This window comes from Motacilla alba, chromosome 5 (genome assembly GCF_015832195.1).
Source record: "Motacilla alba alba isolate MOTALB_02 chromosome 5, Motacilla_alba_V1.0_pri, whole genome shotgun sequence".
Classification (NCBI taxonomy): Eukaryota; Metazoa; Chordata; class Aves; order Passeriformes; family Motacillidae; genus Motacilla; species Motacilla alba.
Genome location: NC_052020.1, coordinates 10,796,454 through 10,811,754, shown reverse-complemented (window position 1 = coordinate 10,811,754; position 15,301 = coordinate 10,796,454). Strand labels below are relative to the sequence as shown.

At 44.8% G+C, this 15,301-nt stretch overlaps 1 protein-coding gene across 7 annotated transcripts in view; it reads right to left on the bottom strand.

Moving 5' to 3' along the window:
* The window catches only part of DENND5A (DENN domain containing 5A), a 65,944-nt gene extending 52,619 nt beyond the window's left edge, over positions 1 to 13,325 (bottom strand). For 6 of the 7 annotated variants that reach the window (XM_038137367.1, XM_038137369.1, XM_038137370.1 and 3 more), the window contains exon 1: positions 13,119 to 13,325. In XM_038137367.1, the coding sequence (XP_037993295.1) occupies positions 13,119 to 13,224 (106 nt within the window). In that variant the 5' untranslated portion in view covers positions 13,225 to 13,325. The remainder of the gene's footprint in view (positions 1 to 13,118) is intronic. The other variant, XM_038137373.1, reaches the window with a different exon arrangement.
* Positions 13,326 to 15,301: the final 1,976 nt, after the last annotated feature.

Here is a 15,301-nt window from a genome sequence, read left to right as displayed (position 1 = left end):
TCTTTCCTGATTTACCCAGAGAAAAATATGATTCACTGCCTTCTGTATTCCTCTTCAGGAGAAGAAAGGGGGGGGAAAAGGGTCTTCCCAATACAGTAATTAAAAAATGGTTAGGTTACACAACTTGCAGATTCACCTACTTATGACCTTGCACAGATGTAACATGTTTCCACAGGCATTGCTTGCAAATTTCCAATGCAAATTTCCAAGTACAACGGTACATGATTCTAACAATTCAAATTTCCCTGCTGACTAGTTTGCTTCTTTGTAAGAATGTTTTTAACCCTGGATTTTTTGTCTTCAGTATTTCAGTCGTTCTTCTCTGTAAATCCTGCACTGCCGTGAAAAGTTTTCATTTACATAATAGAACAGTGGCTTAAGTTGTCCTTAATGAGAAAGGGAAAACTTGTTCAAAAAAAAAGTCAAGGATACTTTGCAAACAAAGCCTTTTTTAAACTGAGTCATGGCCTTTTGAACATGCTGTCAATTTACTATTTGGCTTTAATATTTAGAAAGTGATTGCAGTGTTGCAACTCTAAAAATTACGCAAGACCAAGAAGTGTACAGGAACATCTCCCTGCATCTCAGCTAAGAAAAACATCTTTGAGCAGCTATCTCAGATGTAGACCAGCTCAATTTTCCCTCTGTGACAACAGAGAGCAAGTCAGAAGAGGTTACCCTAGTTACCAGAAAAAGTGCCCCAAAAACAAATTAAATGGTAGTGGCAAGACTGATTTGAAGGCATCATTAATAATGCCATCTTTGTTTATTCACTGAGTCCACTCATCTGCTCAAAATAATTACAGAACAAAGATCCAGAAAGCTCGACTGGTTCTGATTAAGTGGTTTGCTGCTTCCACCCAGCCAGGCAGCTTCTTTCTTTAAATTCCTGTGATACAGCCTGTTATTAACTCAATTCATTCTGTCTCGGTGTACATTTATTGTATACATGACATCTTCAAATAAAAAATTCTTAGATAGCATGCAATTAAAACATTAACTTTATATTTTCCACATAAAGACACTTACTGGAATCTTTTAGCACGCAGAGACTCTATCAATTTCTGCTGTCACTAAAATGAATGTCTTGAACTAAATATAAAACAGCTTCAACATGAAACAGTCATATTGCTGTAATTAACAAATGAATAAGAACAATGAGAATTTGTACCAGCAACAGAAACTATGAGCCATACACTTAGGGCAGCTTTCCTGTACTATTCAGCACAGAGAATCCAGAGAAAATGGATTTAGCTTTGAGAAGACCCTACAGACCCTACAACCACAGCCTCTAGCTCTGCACTTTCTGCACCACAGCTCAAAGAATCTCAGCTCCTGCAGGGTGGGGGACTGGAGACCACGTCTGTCTGACCAGGACAGACAAAGAGCAGAGGTTTTCACACCTGAGGGCTGCAAGGCAAAAGTCAGACAAAAAAGGGGATTTGAACAGCACCTGAACTACAAACACCATTCACAGAACAGCCTAATTCTACCCTGCTTCAAATTAAAAATGCTATAAAGCACAAAGCCATACTTCAGTGAAAAGGCCATCACAGATTATTTTCAAAATGTCCTTTCTCATTCTTGGGTTTCGGGTGAGAACTTTTAAGAGCAAAACCATACCTGTCAAAGTGCCTAATACAAAGAAAAAAAAAAGGTTTCCAAAGATACAATTTGCCTTAGTTCCAAAGATAAAAGTAACACTTGGAATGAGGTGAATCCAAAACCAGCAGCATAAACAGCAACAGGATTCCCAGTGCAGCCAGCAAACATCCTCAGTACACAAAATAAGGCTACAGATACTACAGTAAATAATTATGTTTATTGAACATAAAACTGCTTCAGCTCCAAAATTCATGGTCCAAGTCAAAATAAAAATAGTTGACTGGCAAAACAGATAGTGTGCACACACTTCTGGAACCCACACTCTAGGAAAGATGAAAGTATAGAGTAAATAAAGGCAATTTAGGGAGAGGGAGGCACTGGGGGAAAGAGACGGTACACACACTGAGAGATCTGAGGACTTCTTGATTACTCAGACTGACACATGACCAGAGCTGGCCTGGGTACACTGTGAAAGCAAATACAGGTGCTTAAGATGCATGAAGGGATGCAAAGACAGTCAAGCCAAGAATCAGTCTCTTAAAATTAAAGGCAGAAGTGTTTGGTTAAAAATAAGACTTGCCCTATATTAACTTGCCAACAAAAATGGTGAATTATTCTATTTTCAAGTCTTAAGAGAAAACTGGGATAATCAAACAAGTAATTAAATTACATGGCCTGAACCATAACAGATGTGAAATGAGATGGAAATCTGTTGATTCAATCTAGCCTTTCAAAAACATACAAGAAATTAAAAAAAAAGAAAAAAAGAAAAAAAAAACCCACAAAAACACACCAAATACAACACCCTAGGCCAAGCCTTCTGCAGAACACCACCATTCTGATTTTTCAAGACACCCTATTATAATACTAAAGAAAAATCCTTTCAATACATACACAGAGAGCTATTAATGCAGTAAGAATTAGCCAAGGTTTACTTTTAAAACAGAAAAATTCCCTGATTCCTTCTTCAACAAATATTAAACCGTATGTAACTAGAGAAAAAACAGCACCTTTCTAAAATGCAGGAAATAGACATTCAAAGTCTGGCAGACTAAGGTAAGAAATTCATTATACAAGAATTCTTGGAATAAAAACCATGATTCAAGAAAAGCTGCAGCTGCCAAGTCTGTAAGCAAAGAGCCACTCCATCAATAGACAAATGCTTTCAGATTATGACTTGCTTCCTTCCTTCCAGTTCCTCCTCCTTAAACAGAGCTGCACGTATTTCTCATTAGAGAGGACTCCCTTCTCCAGCAAACCTCTTGCTCGGATATACACAAAGAAGAATTCTTCCCTTTTATCCTGAAACACATAAACCCTCTGTCCCACACTCCCTATCCCCCTGCCCCCCTTGGCAAGACCACCTGGCAAAGCACAAGCTGAATTAGACCACTTAATTTGGTACTGGGATTGGGACTGGAACACTTGTTAAAGCTGGTTGTATTATCCATGAGAAAAACCTTCAGGGTCACTTTCACTTCACTGCAGCACTGCTGTTGAAGCAACTGGAATCAGGTGTTTCAGCCACTGTCTGCAGGAGCCTCCATCCCACTGGATTTGTAACACATCAACCACAGCTGATTTTCACAGCTGGGACTTCCTCTAAAACCTGCATTATAAAAGTTACTGTTCCACTTTCCCTGACAGAAAACCTTGAAGGCAAAGCAACTTTGCTGCCTGCCTTTCTGAAACAAAGGTGAGAATATGAGCTACAAACACCCAGGCATGGATCCCAGGGGCAAGTGAAATGCATGTGGATGGAGAGCCACCCTTCCTCTGGGAAAGCTGAAGGACTTGCTTTAGAGGGAGTAGGGAAAAGACAAAGAAAATAACCAGTCATAAAAGACTCTGATTTTTTTTCCTGTTTGTCATCTAGGGAACCCACACTTGTTTGTAACAATCCCTTATCCCAACCCAAGGAGAACATACTCCTTTGAACATTCAACTGACAATAAAATTCCTCCTACCGCAGACTTTAAAAAGGTGAGAGACAAAAAAAGAGAGTTAACCCTGATCTGTTGACTGTTAAAGGTCCTGTTGTTTTCCCTTTTAGTTTTGCTTTCCAAAATTCAGGAAAAGTAATGTTTCAAAAATCGTAACACAAAGAAACTCACTGTGAAATGAAATAAATAAAAAAAAAGGAGGTCATTCTGCTAACTGGAAATTCAGTGTAAACTCTGCCTGATACAAATAATCTTTTATTCCTTTGATAGGTAAATTCTTCCAAGCCCTTCATGGCAAATGAAAATCTAGGAGTTAATAGATACCCATTCATCATTTAAGTCCCAGCATTCATCTTGTTGATAACAAAACATGTTGCCACACACACCCGGGAATCGTTTCAAATGCTGCAACAATGAATTAAGCACCACAGAAAAACAGCTGAGGCCATCTGCATTCTGTGATTGTAAGGTCAGGAAAGCAAAAGCTTTTGTTTTTCTGGTTCTGCTGCTGCGGCAGGGAAGGCGGGAAGAGGTGGGACAGGGAAGTGGCAGGACAGGGTAGTGGCAGAAGAAACCACCAAGAACCTAAAGCAGCTTTTAAAATAGTCTTCAGCTTGCATCTTTAAAAGCATCCTAAAGATCTTTTTTTTTTTTCTATAGCTTTTCTTTTTGTACTCTTTTGTATGTAACACAGGAAGGCAGATGGACAACATAAAATACAATGTATTTTAATCAAGACTGTCTAGCAGAAATTTTCAATGGAATGGTCTTAAAACCAGAATTGTTTTACTAAACCACTTCTCTGTTCCAGCCCAAGCAAAAAGACTTACAGAAAGATATTTAGCTCTGTTTCCAACTAAACAACAGAGGCAGGCCTGGGAATTTCAATGAAAGGCGTGTTCACAGCCACGGGGGTCAGGAGGGACACACTATTTCCATTACACAATAGATCTGCAATATGTGCAACAGAAGACACTGAGAAAGGAAAAGGGTGGCTTCAGAATAGAACCAAATTCTTTCACATATACTAAAAATATGTAACAGAAGTGGAGACAAGCATATTTTAAGCATATTTAATATAGAAACCAGCTGTTCTCCTGCCCCCCTAAGACTGGCAGATCCAGTGGGACTCTTCAGGAAAGCCTGAGCACAGATTATTCCAAACAACTCTTCCCAACAATCATGGTCTCCTTTCACAGAGACACATCCCATCCAGTTAAATGTCCCTACTTTTTGTGCTCCCACAGCCCTCTGGCTCTGAGGACTGATGGAAACACATCTGTGTAAAAAAATAAGGATCAAATCTTACTGAAGCACTTTTCCAGTCCTTCGACCAAGTATTTCCAGGATATCATTGAGGTTTTGCATTAAAAAGAAAAAAAAACCATATTTTAAAGAACACATGAAGTCTTTCAGCAGGTTTCAAAAACATACAGAGGTCAGAAAAAAACAGAAAGATCAGCTATGCAGTCCTTTCAGTATACCAGTCCTGGCCAGCGTGCTTCACTTGACTATCTAACCTTTGAAAACAGTGCTTTGCAGTAACCTGCCCTAATAAGGACTGCCCCCCTTCTGAATAAAACAAAATGTGTCCCGTAACAAAGTCAAGTTGCTTGATAGGAGTGATTTCTAATCACAGAAAATTAATCAGATGTGCTGACAGTTTGGTCAATGGATATGACAAACCCCAAAGCTTATCTGGCTGGATCCTTCCTCATCATCTCTCCACCCATGCCTCCTAAGCTCTCTCCCTGTTACACACAAGCTTATCAAGCTCACCTTTCTTGTCCACAAGGCAAAATTCATGTTTGGTTAAAAAAAAAACCCTCATGTTTTCAACACAAAAATCTGTTTAGAACAAGAAGAACCTGAAAACAGAAGCCTCAGGTGGAAGTTAATCACTTACAACTGTGTATCACCACTGTGGTCCAGATAAATATATATAAATAAATAAATAAATAAATAAATTAATTAAGACCTCAGTAAGGACAGGAAAGAGAGACCACACCACCTTGCACTTGGATTGGTCTGCACTGCCATAAAATCTCTGCCAAAAGAATTCTGAGAAATGACCAAGATTGGTAAACAGAAATTTTACCAATCTTCAGGAAAACTTTTAAAGGAGTTACTTCACATTTCAATTTTAAAAGGAGCTTACTTGACATTTCCCAGAACCCACACATAAGAGAGACAGAAAGGACATGACAGGCTTATGCTGGCACCAACCTTGTTGACTTAAGGGACTTCTCTTTTCCCCAACGTAACTCTAATGGCAGCTCAGTAGGACATTGCTGGGCTTGGGGGCCAAAATTAGGAAACAACAATTGGCAAGAGAGCTTGCTGAAAGCAGCAAGTTCAGGAGGAATAACAAGCAAGAAAAGCTCCTAAAAGTTTATGCTTGTACTGCAAAAAAGAAACTTTTCCAAACTCACCTGAAGCTATGTGAAAGAGTATCTGTCCCTGTAAAACCAACCTGTTTTCCTCACTCAGATACTGAAATGTTGCTTTCTCTGAACAGGTTCCTTTGCCTGCCATGGTATTTGTCTCTAGATGGCTTACCTATGAAATGGGATAAGGTTTCTTTCTCAAAATGCTTCAGTATCCATATTTAAATGACTCAGTACAGGTGTACACATTGTACCTAACTGTGGCTGATAAAACAGCCAGTAAAAAAACAAAAAAAAACCCAAAAAACTAAATAAAAAACTCAATATTCTACACTTCTACAGCAAAGTTTGAAACCAATGGGCTCCTGCCCATCAAACCATAAGTGGAGTAGCATTTTCTTGGAAAGACTGAGAAACATGCCTTGAGCAGAAACACTCCAAGCAAATTCTACATCATTCACCAGTTTGTGCTGGAACGCTTGATAATTTCTCTGTGCAATAATGTTTTAAGCCTCACAGGGATAGCATTCCAGTTCGCTGCAAACTTGACTGCAAACCACAAATCTGAATTGGTTGTCAAGAAATTGAGAGAGTAATTACTGCACAGCGTGCATCAGTAAATAATTGCTTCTGACACTGTCACTTCATGGGCATCATTTCTGCTACATGAGCCCCGCAGGTTAGTGGGAATTCAAAAGATAACTATGAGAAGCCATTACCAAGAACACCCAAGTGGGACTTCCCTATGTCAAAAGGTAGATAAAAAACAGTTGTGGTGTTTTGTAACCTCAGAATCAGAAATTTGAAGAATTGGGAAAAAAGTTACTATTTGCAAAATGGCAGTGTTTCCCATCCAATTCACTCAAGAGGTCTTGGTGTAGCCTCTCTCTTGCAAAATAAACTGCAGAAGTCCCCAAATACAACAGGGAAAAACCCTAATGGACAGAAGGCCAAATGAACCATCTTTGTATGCCCTGCCTTAGTAAGTAGAAATTCCCGTCTCTTTTTTAAAAGCCATAGGAATTAGGACTTAAAAACTACAGTTGTAAACCTTGGTTCTCTAGACGCTGTTTCAGCACCTTAAATTTATTCTCAAATCAAGAACTTGTAACCTTTCTCCTCCCCCACACATCACCAAAGAGCCTTCCAAGTAAACCAAATTTATAACTGAATACAGAAGAGTTGAAGACTAAAGAGTTTCGTGGGTTTTGAGGAGATTATTCCATAAAGGACCCAGCTTAATTGACCTAAAATACAAATATGATAGCGACAAGATTGGCATTACAGAAACATCACCAATAGACTGCAGCTTCAAATGTAGTTCAGCAGAGTACAGCTGCTTCCCCCTTACATCAGCTCTGCCATTCTTTATTCCACATATCAGCTACCCTAGCACGTCTGCCTCAGTTCCCAAAGAGACAAAAGACCTTTTTGGCACTCAAACATGGCAAACAGCTCCAGCTTCTTGGGAAAAGATAGAGGGGGTAGGGAAGAGTGGAATAAGCTATTATCCGGATTAAAACATTTCACATGTGCCCGTGTAAGCCCAGCCAAAAGCTGTTGCTATCTGCTGCCTGTCCACAGTGACCTGAGTGAAAGCAGGTGTGCTGTGAGCCTTGGGGCCACTGCAGGGGCCTCCCACAGGGTGAACACCTTGTCAGCAATCCCAGAGAAGCACAGGAACTGCAAACCTCCCCTTCAGCCTCAGAATGGATCCCCAAGGGACGAGGCACCGGTGGGAACTGTGGGAAGCTTGCGTGGATACCATCCACATGCACAAAGAGAGGAAGAGGGGAGGAAAAAAATCTACCAAAAACAAAACCCCACAATTACAGAACAATTGAGCCTTTGGTAAAATGAAGCAATAGTTCCCACCAATGGAATTCCCTTCTGCAGCAAGTGTTGGTGCTACCAACCACCACAGCAAAGATAGAGGAATTTACTCACATGTTATTTACCCAAGGAAAAAACAGTACTGCAGAAGGGCTCCACTGCAAAAACCACAGCTGGCTCCAACCCCAAATGTCTTAGTCCTGAGATTAAAATTCCTAACAGAAGAAGCTACAAAACAGTCAAATGTCAATCAGAAAATTATATCGGCCAATTTAAATTAAGTTTGCATTTCTTCTCCCTCCTCTTTCCCTTTAGCCACCCCTCACAAATACCAGCAGCAAAATAAAAGCCTGGAAGTATTTAAGTGTGTTGAACTTGGAAATGAACACAGGTGCTGATAACAGCCTTACTTCATGGACTTCCAGAATGCAACTACTACACTAATTCCACTAAGCAATTTATTGGCTTACATATGTGGCCAATGCCTTCAATCATGTCAGCACACACTTTTTTCAAGTTTACAGCAATACCGAATTCCATTAAAACAACCCTAACAATGCATGAAGATAAGATGTCGTTTTACATTTGAGGCCAACAAATTAGAAAAATAATGACACTTCAATTACAGACAGAGAAATGAGGTGAGACAACATTTCTGTTTTCCTGGAGGAGAAACACTTTCCCTGAGATTGTCAGAATAATTTTGAGTGGAGCTAGGTGAATACTGTACACCAGGTATCATCTTCCTTTTACAAACCAGCAGCAAATAAACGGCTCATGTGGCAACACAGAGATGCCTCACCCATAACCAGTCATGTTATGCTGCTTAATCTACATGCAGAGATCTTGCTTCAACACCATTAAAAAGAAAATGCAAAAAAACCCCGACATGACAGAGGAAGAACCATTAAAATTGTATCAGATCATCATATGAGAGAGTGAAAGCAGACCTAATATGAACTCTGAAAAGGCTCATGAAGGGTCTCTACAGGAAAGATATTTCCTGGACAAATGGGCTTCACCTAACTCTGGTTTTATTCTCCTGTAAGAATGAAACTCATGATCAGGTGGAAAAACTCAAAGCACCATGATAAGGACTTGAGCAAAGGAACACAAGTCAACCTACTGAATAAAGTAATTTTTGGACCGAATCTTAAAAAAAACATTCCAAACTGGGAAGAAAGGCAGGAAAAAAGTACAGGTGGCAGAGTAGTCATTGGTTTCACTCTTCTTTTTTTTTTTTTTAATTAAATCATCAATCTTTTCTTCACAGACCATAGGCCTTTTTTTTTCTTTGCACTATTTCTCCTTTGTAACTTTGCTATTTCTGAAATAACTGTTATCATTTTCATACAACATTCAAGACTACCAAGGAACATTCAACAGAAGTTTTTAATTAGAATATGGGTTCCAAATATTTAGATCTGAGTTCTGTATTTTGTAAAAGCAACCCCAAGACCACAATTTCACATAAATGTAAGGCAATGGCAAGTTAATGCTTTGCTTTGCCACTCCATAATAAACAAACTCAGTTGACAAGTGAATGCTAAAAACAACACATCACAGAAGAGGAAAAGAAAACAAAACCCTTTTGTTCCATGCTCTTTTCCACTAAAATTCCAACAGCTCCATATAGTTCAAGGTTTCCTACCATCATTCAGATCACATCTGATTAACTCAACAGACAAAAGACTTTGGCTGAAAGATGAGCCTCAACTCCATTCTCATTACCTTTCCTGGGCATGGTCATACAATCTAAATGAAGAAATCCCATCATAATGTTGCAGCATTACAATGCGTTGTATTACATACAGTAGATTTTTGGTGATGTATTTCATCATTTCCAGATGACCAAGAGCCAGCAATGTGCCCTTGCTCCAAAGAAGGCCAATGGTACCCCGAGGTGCATTAGTCAAAAACACTGCCAGCAGGCTGAGGGGGCTGATCCTGCCCTGGGGGGGCCACAGCTGGAGCCCTGTGCCCAGTTCTGTGCTCCTTAGCACAGGGCAGACGTGGACGTGGTGCGGAGAGTGCAGCAAGGGGCCACAAACATGAGTAAGGGACAGGAGCAAAGGCTGAGAGAGCTGGGAATGTTTAGCCTGCAGAACAGCAAAGCTCAGGGCACAATCTTGGCAATGTACATAAATATCTGTATACAGATAAGTGCAAAGGTGATGGAGACAGGCTGTAACCCGTGCCAGGGCCAGAGGTAATGGGCACAAACCAAAATCCAGAGGTTCCATCCAAACATCAGGACACAGCTTTTCACTGTGAGGGTACTGAGCCCTGACACAGGCTGCACAGGGAATTTGTGGAGTCTCCATTTCTGGTGACACCCAAAATCACCTGAACATTGTCCTGGGCAACCGGCCCTAGATCTGACAACTGCCAAAGGTACCTTCCAACCTCAACTCTTCTGTGGTTTGCTATGAAGGAAATTCACCTGTGACAGACCTCAGCAGTGTAATGAAAAATTTCTGTCCTCACTTCTGGCATATCAACACCATCTGGAAACACGGAAACGCACCGCAGTTCCTCTCTCACCCAGCTTAGCAGCTGACACTGGAGCTTAAGCTTCATCCAGTGTTGGGGGTTTTGGTTTGTTTTATTACCACCTAGCAAATATTTCCCGTGTCCTTTAAGAGGTCACCCGGTGGGAACACAATTATCAAAATAAGAAAGGACGCCCAGAATTGAATTTAGGGATAAAAAAGCCCTAGCAATAGAGACTCTTTAACCCGTGCTAACTACAAGTCCTAAATACAGGATTTTTCACTGCATTAAAGGAAAACAAATGTATATATACATATCCTGTGCCTCTTCCACCAGCCAGCCAACTTTTTCAGGGAAAAGCATTACAGCCGTGCTGTTCAGTACGCTTCCAATATACAAAGCGAAAACGCCATCAGAGGTGTCCCTCCAAACAAAGTAACTCGACCGAGCACCAATTCCTGAGCCCCTGCCTCATTTCCACGCCTGCAGCAAACGCTGTAGCACCCATGTCAAGGTGGAACACCTCAAGTGCGCTGCTCGGCGAGGCTGCCGAGAACAAAGTGCGCGGGCAGCACCCCCGGGAGCCGCGGCAGCGACCCCCGGGAGCCGCGGCAGCGACCCCCGGGAGCCGCGGCAGCGAACCCCGGGAGCCGCGGCAGCGAACCCCGGGAGCCGCGGCAGCGACCCCCGGGAGCCGCGGCAGCGACCCCCGGGAGCCGCGGCAGCTCCCCCGGAGCCGCGGCAGCGCGGCGGGCGGGCTGCCTGCGGCGAGGGCAGGATGACATCATGCGGGGCCGGCTCCGGCAGCCCTGGCGCAGAGAGCCCCGCAGGGACCCGCCGTGCCCGGCCCCGCGCCCAACAATGGGCGCTCACGGAGCCAATTGTCTCAACAGGACGAGGATTCAGAGGCTGTTTGCGGCGCTGGAATCAGAGCGGGGGTGGGTGGGGGGGGAAAGCAGCGCACAATGAGCCTTTCATTCAAACGAGAAAGGCTCGCAGGAAGTACAAAGTGTTTCCAAGCCTGTCCAAAAACCGCTGAAATAACAGAGGCCTCTCCATTTTTATTAGCGGACACTGGAGGAGGCTATAGCCCAAGACACAGTTTGAAAGCACTATCAGTCACACTATCATGAATTATTAATAACACAACAAACTCAAGAAAACGCACCCGAATTCCACCTAGCCCGAACGCTGTGACATGATCTGAAATCTCCCCCCACCTTCTTTTAAAATCTTTTCTCAAATACACTTTAAAAATCTGTCTCCCCCATAAATACTAAAACCTCTTCTCCCCCCAGCCCCACACCTTGTCACAGGTAACAGCATTGCAGAACGATGGTGGAGCAGCAGAGACCAGGATACATCACCCACTACAGCTCTACATGGCATAGGTGCAGTCCTTGACCAGGAAAGCAAATACAGCATACTCCAGCTTTCAGACCTGCACACTCTGACAGAGTATTTTTAAGAAGGCACTCATATCTTCCAGTTTACTATTAGACAGCTAGCCTAAAGTAATGCACCGCCGGTTTTAAATTGAATTATATGCAGAGAATTATTCATGGGCCTATCAAGAACAGGGAGCATTACTGAGAGTGCCTCGCACCACATTACACAAATAGATTTATAGTAAATTAATCACAAAATTATCATCTTTCTAATCGATCTATAAACTTCGTTCATTCTCCAATTAATTAAAAGAAACCCTCCCATATCTCGCAATGAAATTGCATTGCATTTTGCTCTCTTAGATTTCCTAAATCAAAGGATACTGTAATTACTGATACTGTAATTCGCAGTGCCATTGCAGAGCAGAGGGACAGGTGAGAAATTTTGTTTGAAGTCATTAAACAAAAAAAAGAGTTTCCATAATAGCCAAAGTTTAGAAGAGCGCACTCAACGCAAGAAGTCAGTTCTAATAACACGAATTCCGCTCTACGAGGAACAAGCATTTATTTAGTGAGGGACAGCTTAAATGCATCAATGTAAAAAAAAACCCATGACACCTTATAAAGGCAAACTATAATAATAAAAAAATCCGAGGCTGGGGGTGAGAGCATGTATTACCAGTCAAGTTCAGAGCCCAGATATACAAAATCAGTGCTGACATTAGGTCAGGTTTTCACCACCACATTCCTTCACCTTTCTGAACAGTCAGAGATGCTAAGCTACACTCTGATTTAACTGAGGCCAGTACAATGAGACTAAAGCTGAAGCGAGGTGCTGCTAAAACACGGAACTGACTTTTAACCTCAAAAGCACTGCTTTGACACAGTGGTGTGGTCGAGGTTGATACGGTTTAACTGCGTATTCGGTGTGAACATTCTCACCTAACAGCAGAGTAATCACTTCCTAATCCGATTTCTTTTCGGATACTTCTGCAAGAGAATTCTTATCCCATGCTACAAAAAAAAATAAAAGATAACACTCAACACGCAAATGGTTTTCGCTTTCTCTCCCAGACCCGACTCTTGAGAGTGCCCGTGTGTTTCAGACGCCGGGCTGAAGTTGATGCGCGCAGCCGGCTCCGAGGAGAGCGCAGGACACCGCCGCTGAGCCTCGGACCGCCTAAAGCGACAGCCCGGCACACGGCGCGCTCTGCCCAGCCGCTCTCACGGCGCTGCTCGGCCGGCTTTCGGGGAGCTCGGCCACTCGGACCGACCCCGGTCCGTGCCCGGCCGGGCGCTCCCGCATGCCCGGGGAGCCGCAGCGCCCGGGGCTCCCGGCGGGGCACGGGCTGCCACGGCAGCGCCCGGGGCGGCGGTGCGGGCAGGCAGCGGTGCGGGGAGGCAGCGGCGCGGGCAGGCAGCGCGGCCGGACCCCGCCGCCCCCGCGCCCGGCGCCGCCGGCCACTCACCGGAGAGCTCGTCCGGCTCCAGCCCGGTCTCGGTGTCCAGCCCGCAGATGACGAAGTAGTCGGCGAAGCGGCCGGGTGCCGAGGAGCCGCCGCCGCCGCCGCTCATGCTGCAGGGCGAGGGGCGCGCGGGGCTCAGCGGGAGCGGGGCCGGGCGGCGGGGCCGGGATCTCCGGCTGCGCCCGCCGCCTCCATGGCGGCGCGGGGCGGGCGGCGCCGCGCGGCATTCTGGGAACGGCCCCCGCCGCTCCCGGGGGGGGGGGGGGGGGGGGCGGCCCGGCCTCGCGCCGCAACGCCGCGCCTGCGCTCTGCGCGCGGGGGGGGTGACGTCATGCTGCTGCTGGCGGCGCTGGCGCTCGCGCCGGGGCTGCCTGAGGGGGCGGCCGTGGCGGGCCGTGCCCCCGTGCCCCCGGGCTCCGCTCCCTCCGCAGGAACAGGATCGGGGGATGGGGCAGGCTGGAAGGGACCGCAGCCGCTCGTCTGGTCCGAGCTGCCTGCTCGAGCAGGGTCACATGGCACAGGGGTCTGTCCTGAGCGTTCTGGAGTATCTCCGGTGACGGAGACCCGCACGCTCTCTGGGCAGCCCGTTCAGTGCTCGGTCGCTGCGCAGTACAGAGGTTCTTCCTCACATTCGGGTGGAACTTGCTGTTTCTTCCCGTTGCCTCTTGTCGCTTTGCTTGGCACCACCGAGCAGAGCCTGATCCATCCTCTGTCACCTCCACTTTAGATATTTACACACATTGATGAGGTACCTTCCCAGGCCTTTCTTCTCGAGGCTGAACAGAATCACAGAATCAATTAGGTTGGAAAACACCTCTGAGGTCGAGTCCAGCCTGTTGTGTCCGGGCCCAGTTCCCTCAGCTTCTCACAGGAAAGATGCTCCAGCCCTTTGATGGATTCTGTAGCCTCTGGACTCCCCGCAGGTGCTCCCTGTCCCCGGTACTGAGGAGCCCAGAACCGGACGCAGTCAGAGCCAGGAAGGCGCTGCCAGGGCTGCTGGCCCAGGACACGGATCAGTGGTGCTGCTCTGGAAGCGCCTCTGGGCTCCTGTCCTCCTGTCACCTCCATCTTCCCGTCCCCCCAGCCCCCGTGGCCGTCCTGACTCCACAGCTTTGGGAAGCAGCTGCCTGTGCAGGGCGTTTGCTTTAGGGATTGTTTGGCTCTAAGGTTGCTAACATCTCTGTTAGCAGCTGGGCTTGCACAGAGTAAAATCCACTCTCCCCTCTGGCTCAGCGTGGAAAGGAGAACAAGCCCTGGGGAGGGAAGGCCTGAACAGAGCTGCAGAGGGACAAGTGACAGGAACTCATGCTCTGCCTTGAGAGCGCTCTTTTCCTCTGGGGTGGCCTTGCCAGCCTAAAATTAGGCCTAGAAGCAGTTCCCCTTCCTCTCCTCTCTTAGTTCTCTATTTGTGGCATTTACATCAGAATCCTTCCATATCTTGTAGGGCTTAGAAGGGGAGAAATTAAAACTTTGCAGTCTTTAATGATTATTATCCAGGACTAACCGAGTAGTTACTGTTGCATCCATAATGCTGAATCGATCAGACACCAGGCGAACTTAAAACACTGCCAAGCATAGGAAACCTCACCTATTTGAGTTTCCATTACCAAGACAGACCAGGTTGTGTGTAGGGAGTAGAAGGAGCAGCACATGTAAAAAGACTTCACCGCCAATGGTTTACAGCCTTTTGCAGTACAACAACTAAACTCTTAGGCCGTTGTGCCCAGTGAGTTGTGGACAGCTGGACATCCTTCTGAGAACCAGGAAAAACTGTTAGGATAGCACTGGTGCTATCAGTGTTCACTTGATTAAGACTGTCTGGCCAGAGCGTGGGTTACCAGTGAAGGAAAACATTGCTTAGGTTTGACTGAGAGGTCAGTTTCAAAGCCCTATTTAACTTGAGGGAAAGATTTCAACAGAGGTGGCAGGGTAGGAGCAATATTAAGAGTGAAGGGCTTGAGTTTACTCTACAAAAAGCACAGTTAGGTTGTGTTGAGCCTGCCTGGTGGTGTGTGGAAGGCACAACAGAGAACGGAAATAGCTAAATCTGGTTGCTCTTACTTTGCTGTGCTCTCTAGCCATTTTTTTTTTTTTTTGCACATTTGTCTTCTCAATCTGCTTTCAGTGTGGCAAAGGACAATGCATTCAGCACGTGGTGAACCTCTTTTAAGTAAGCCTGAAGAGTA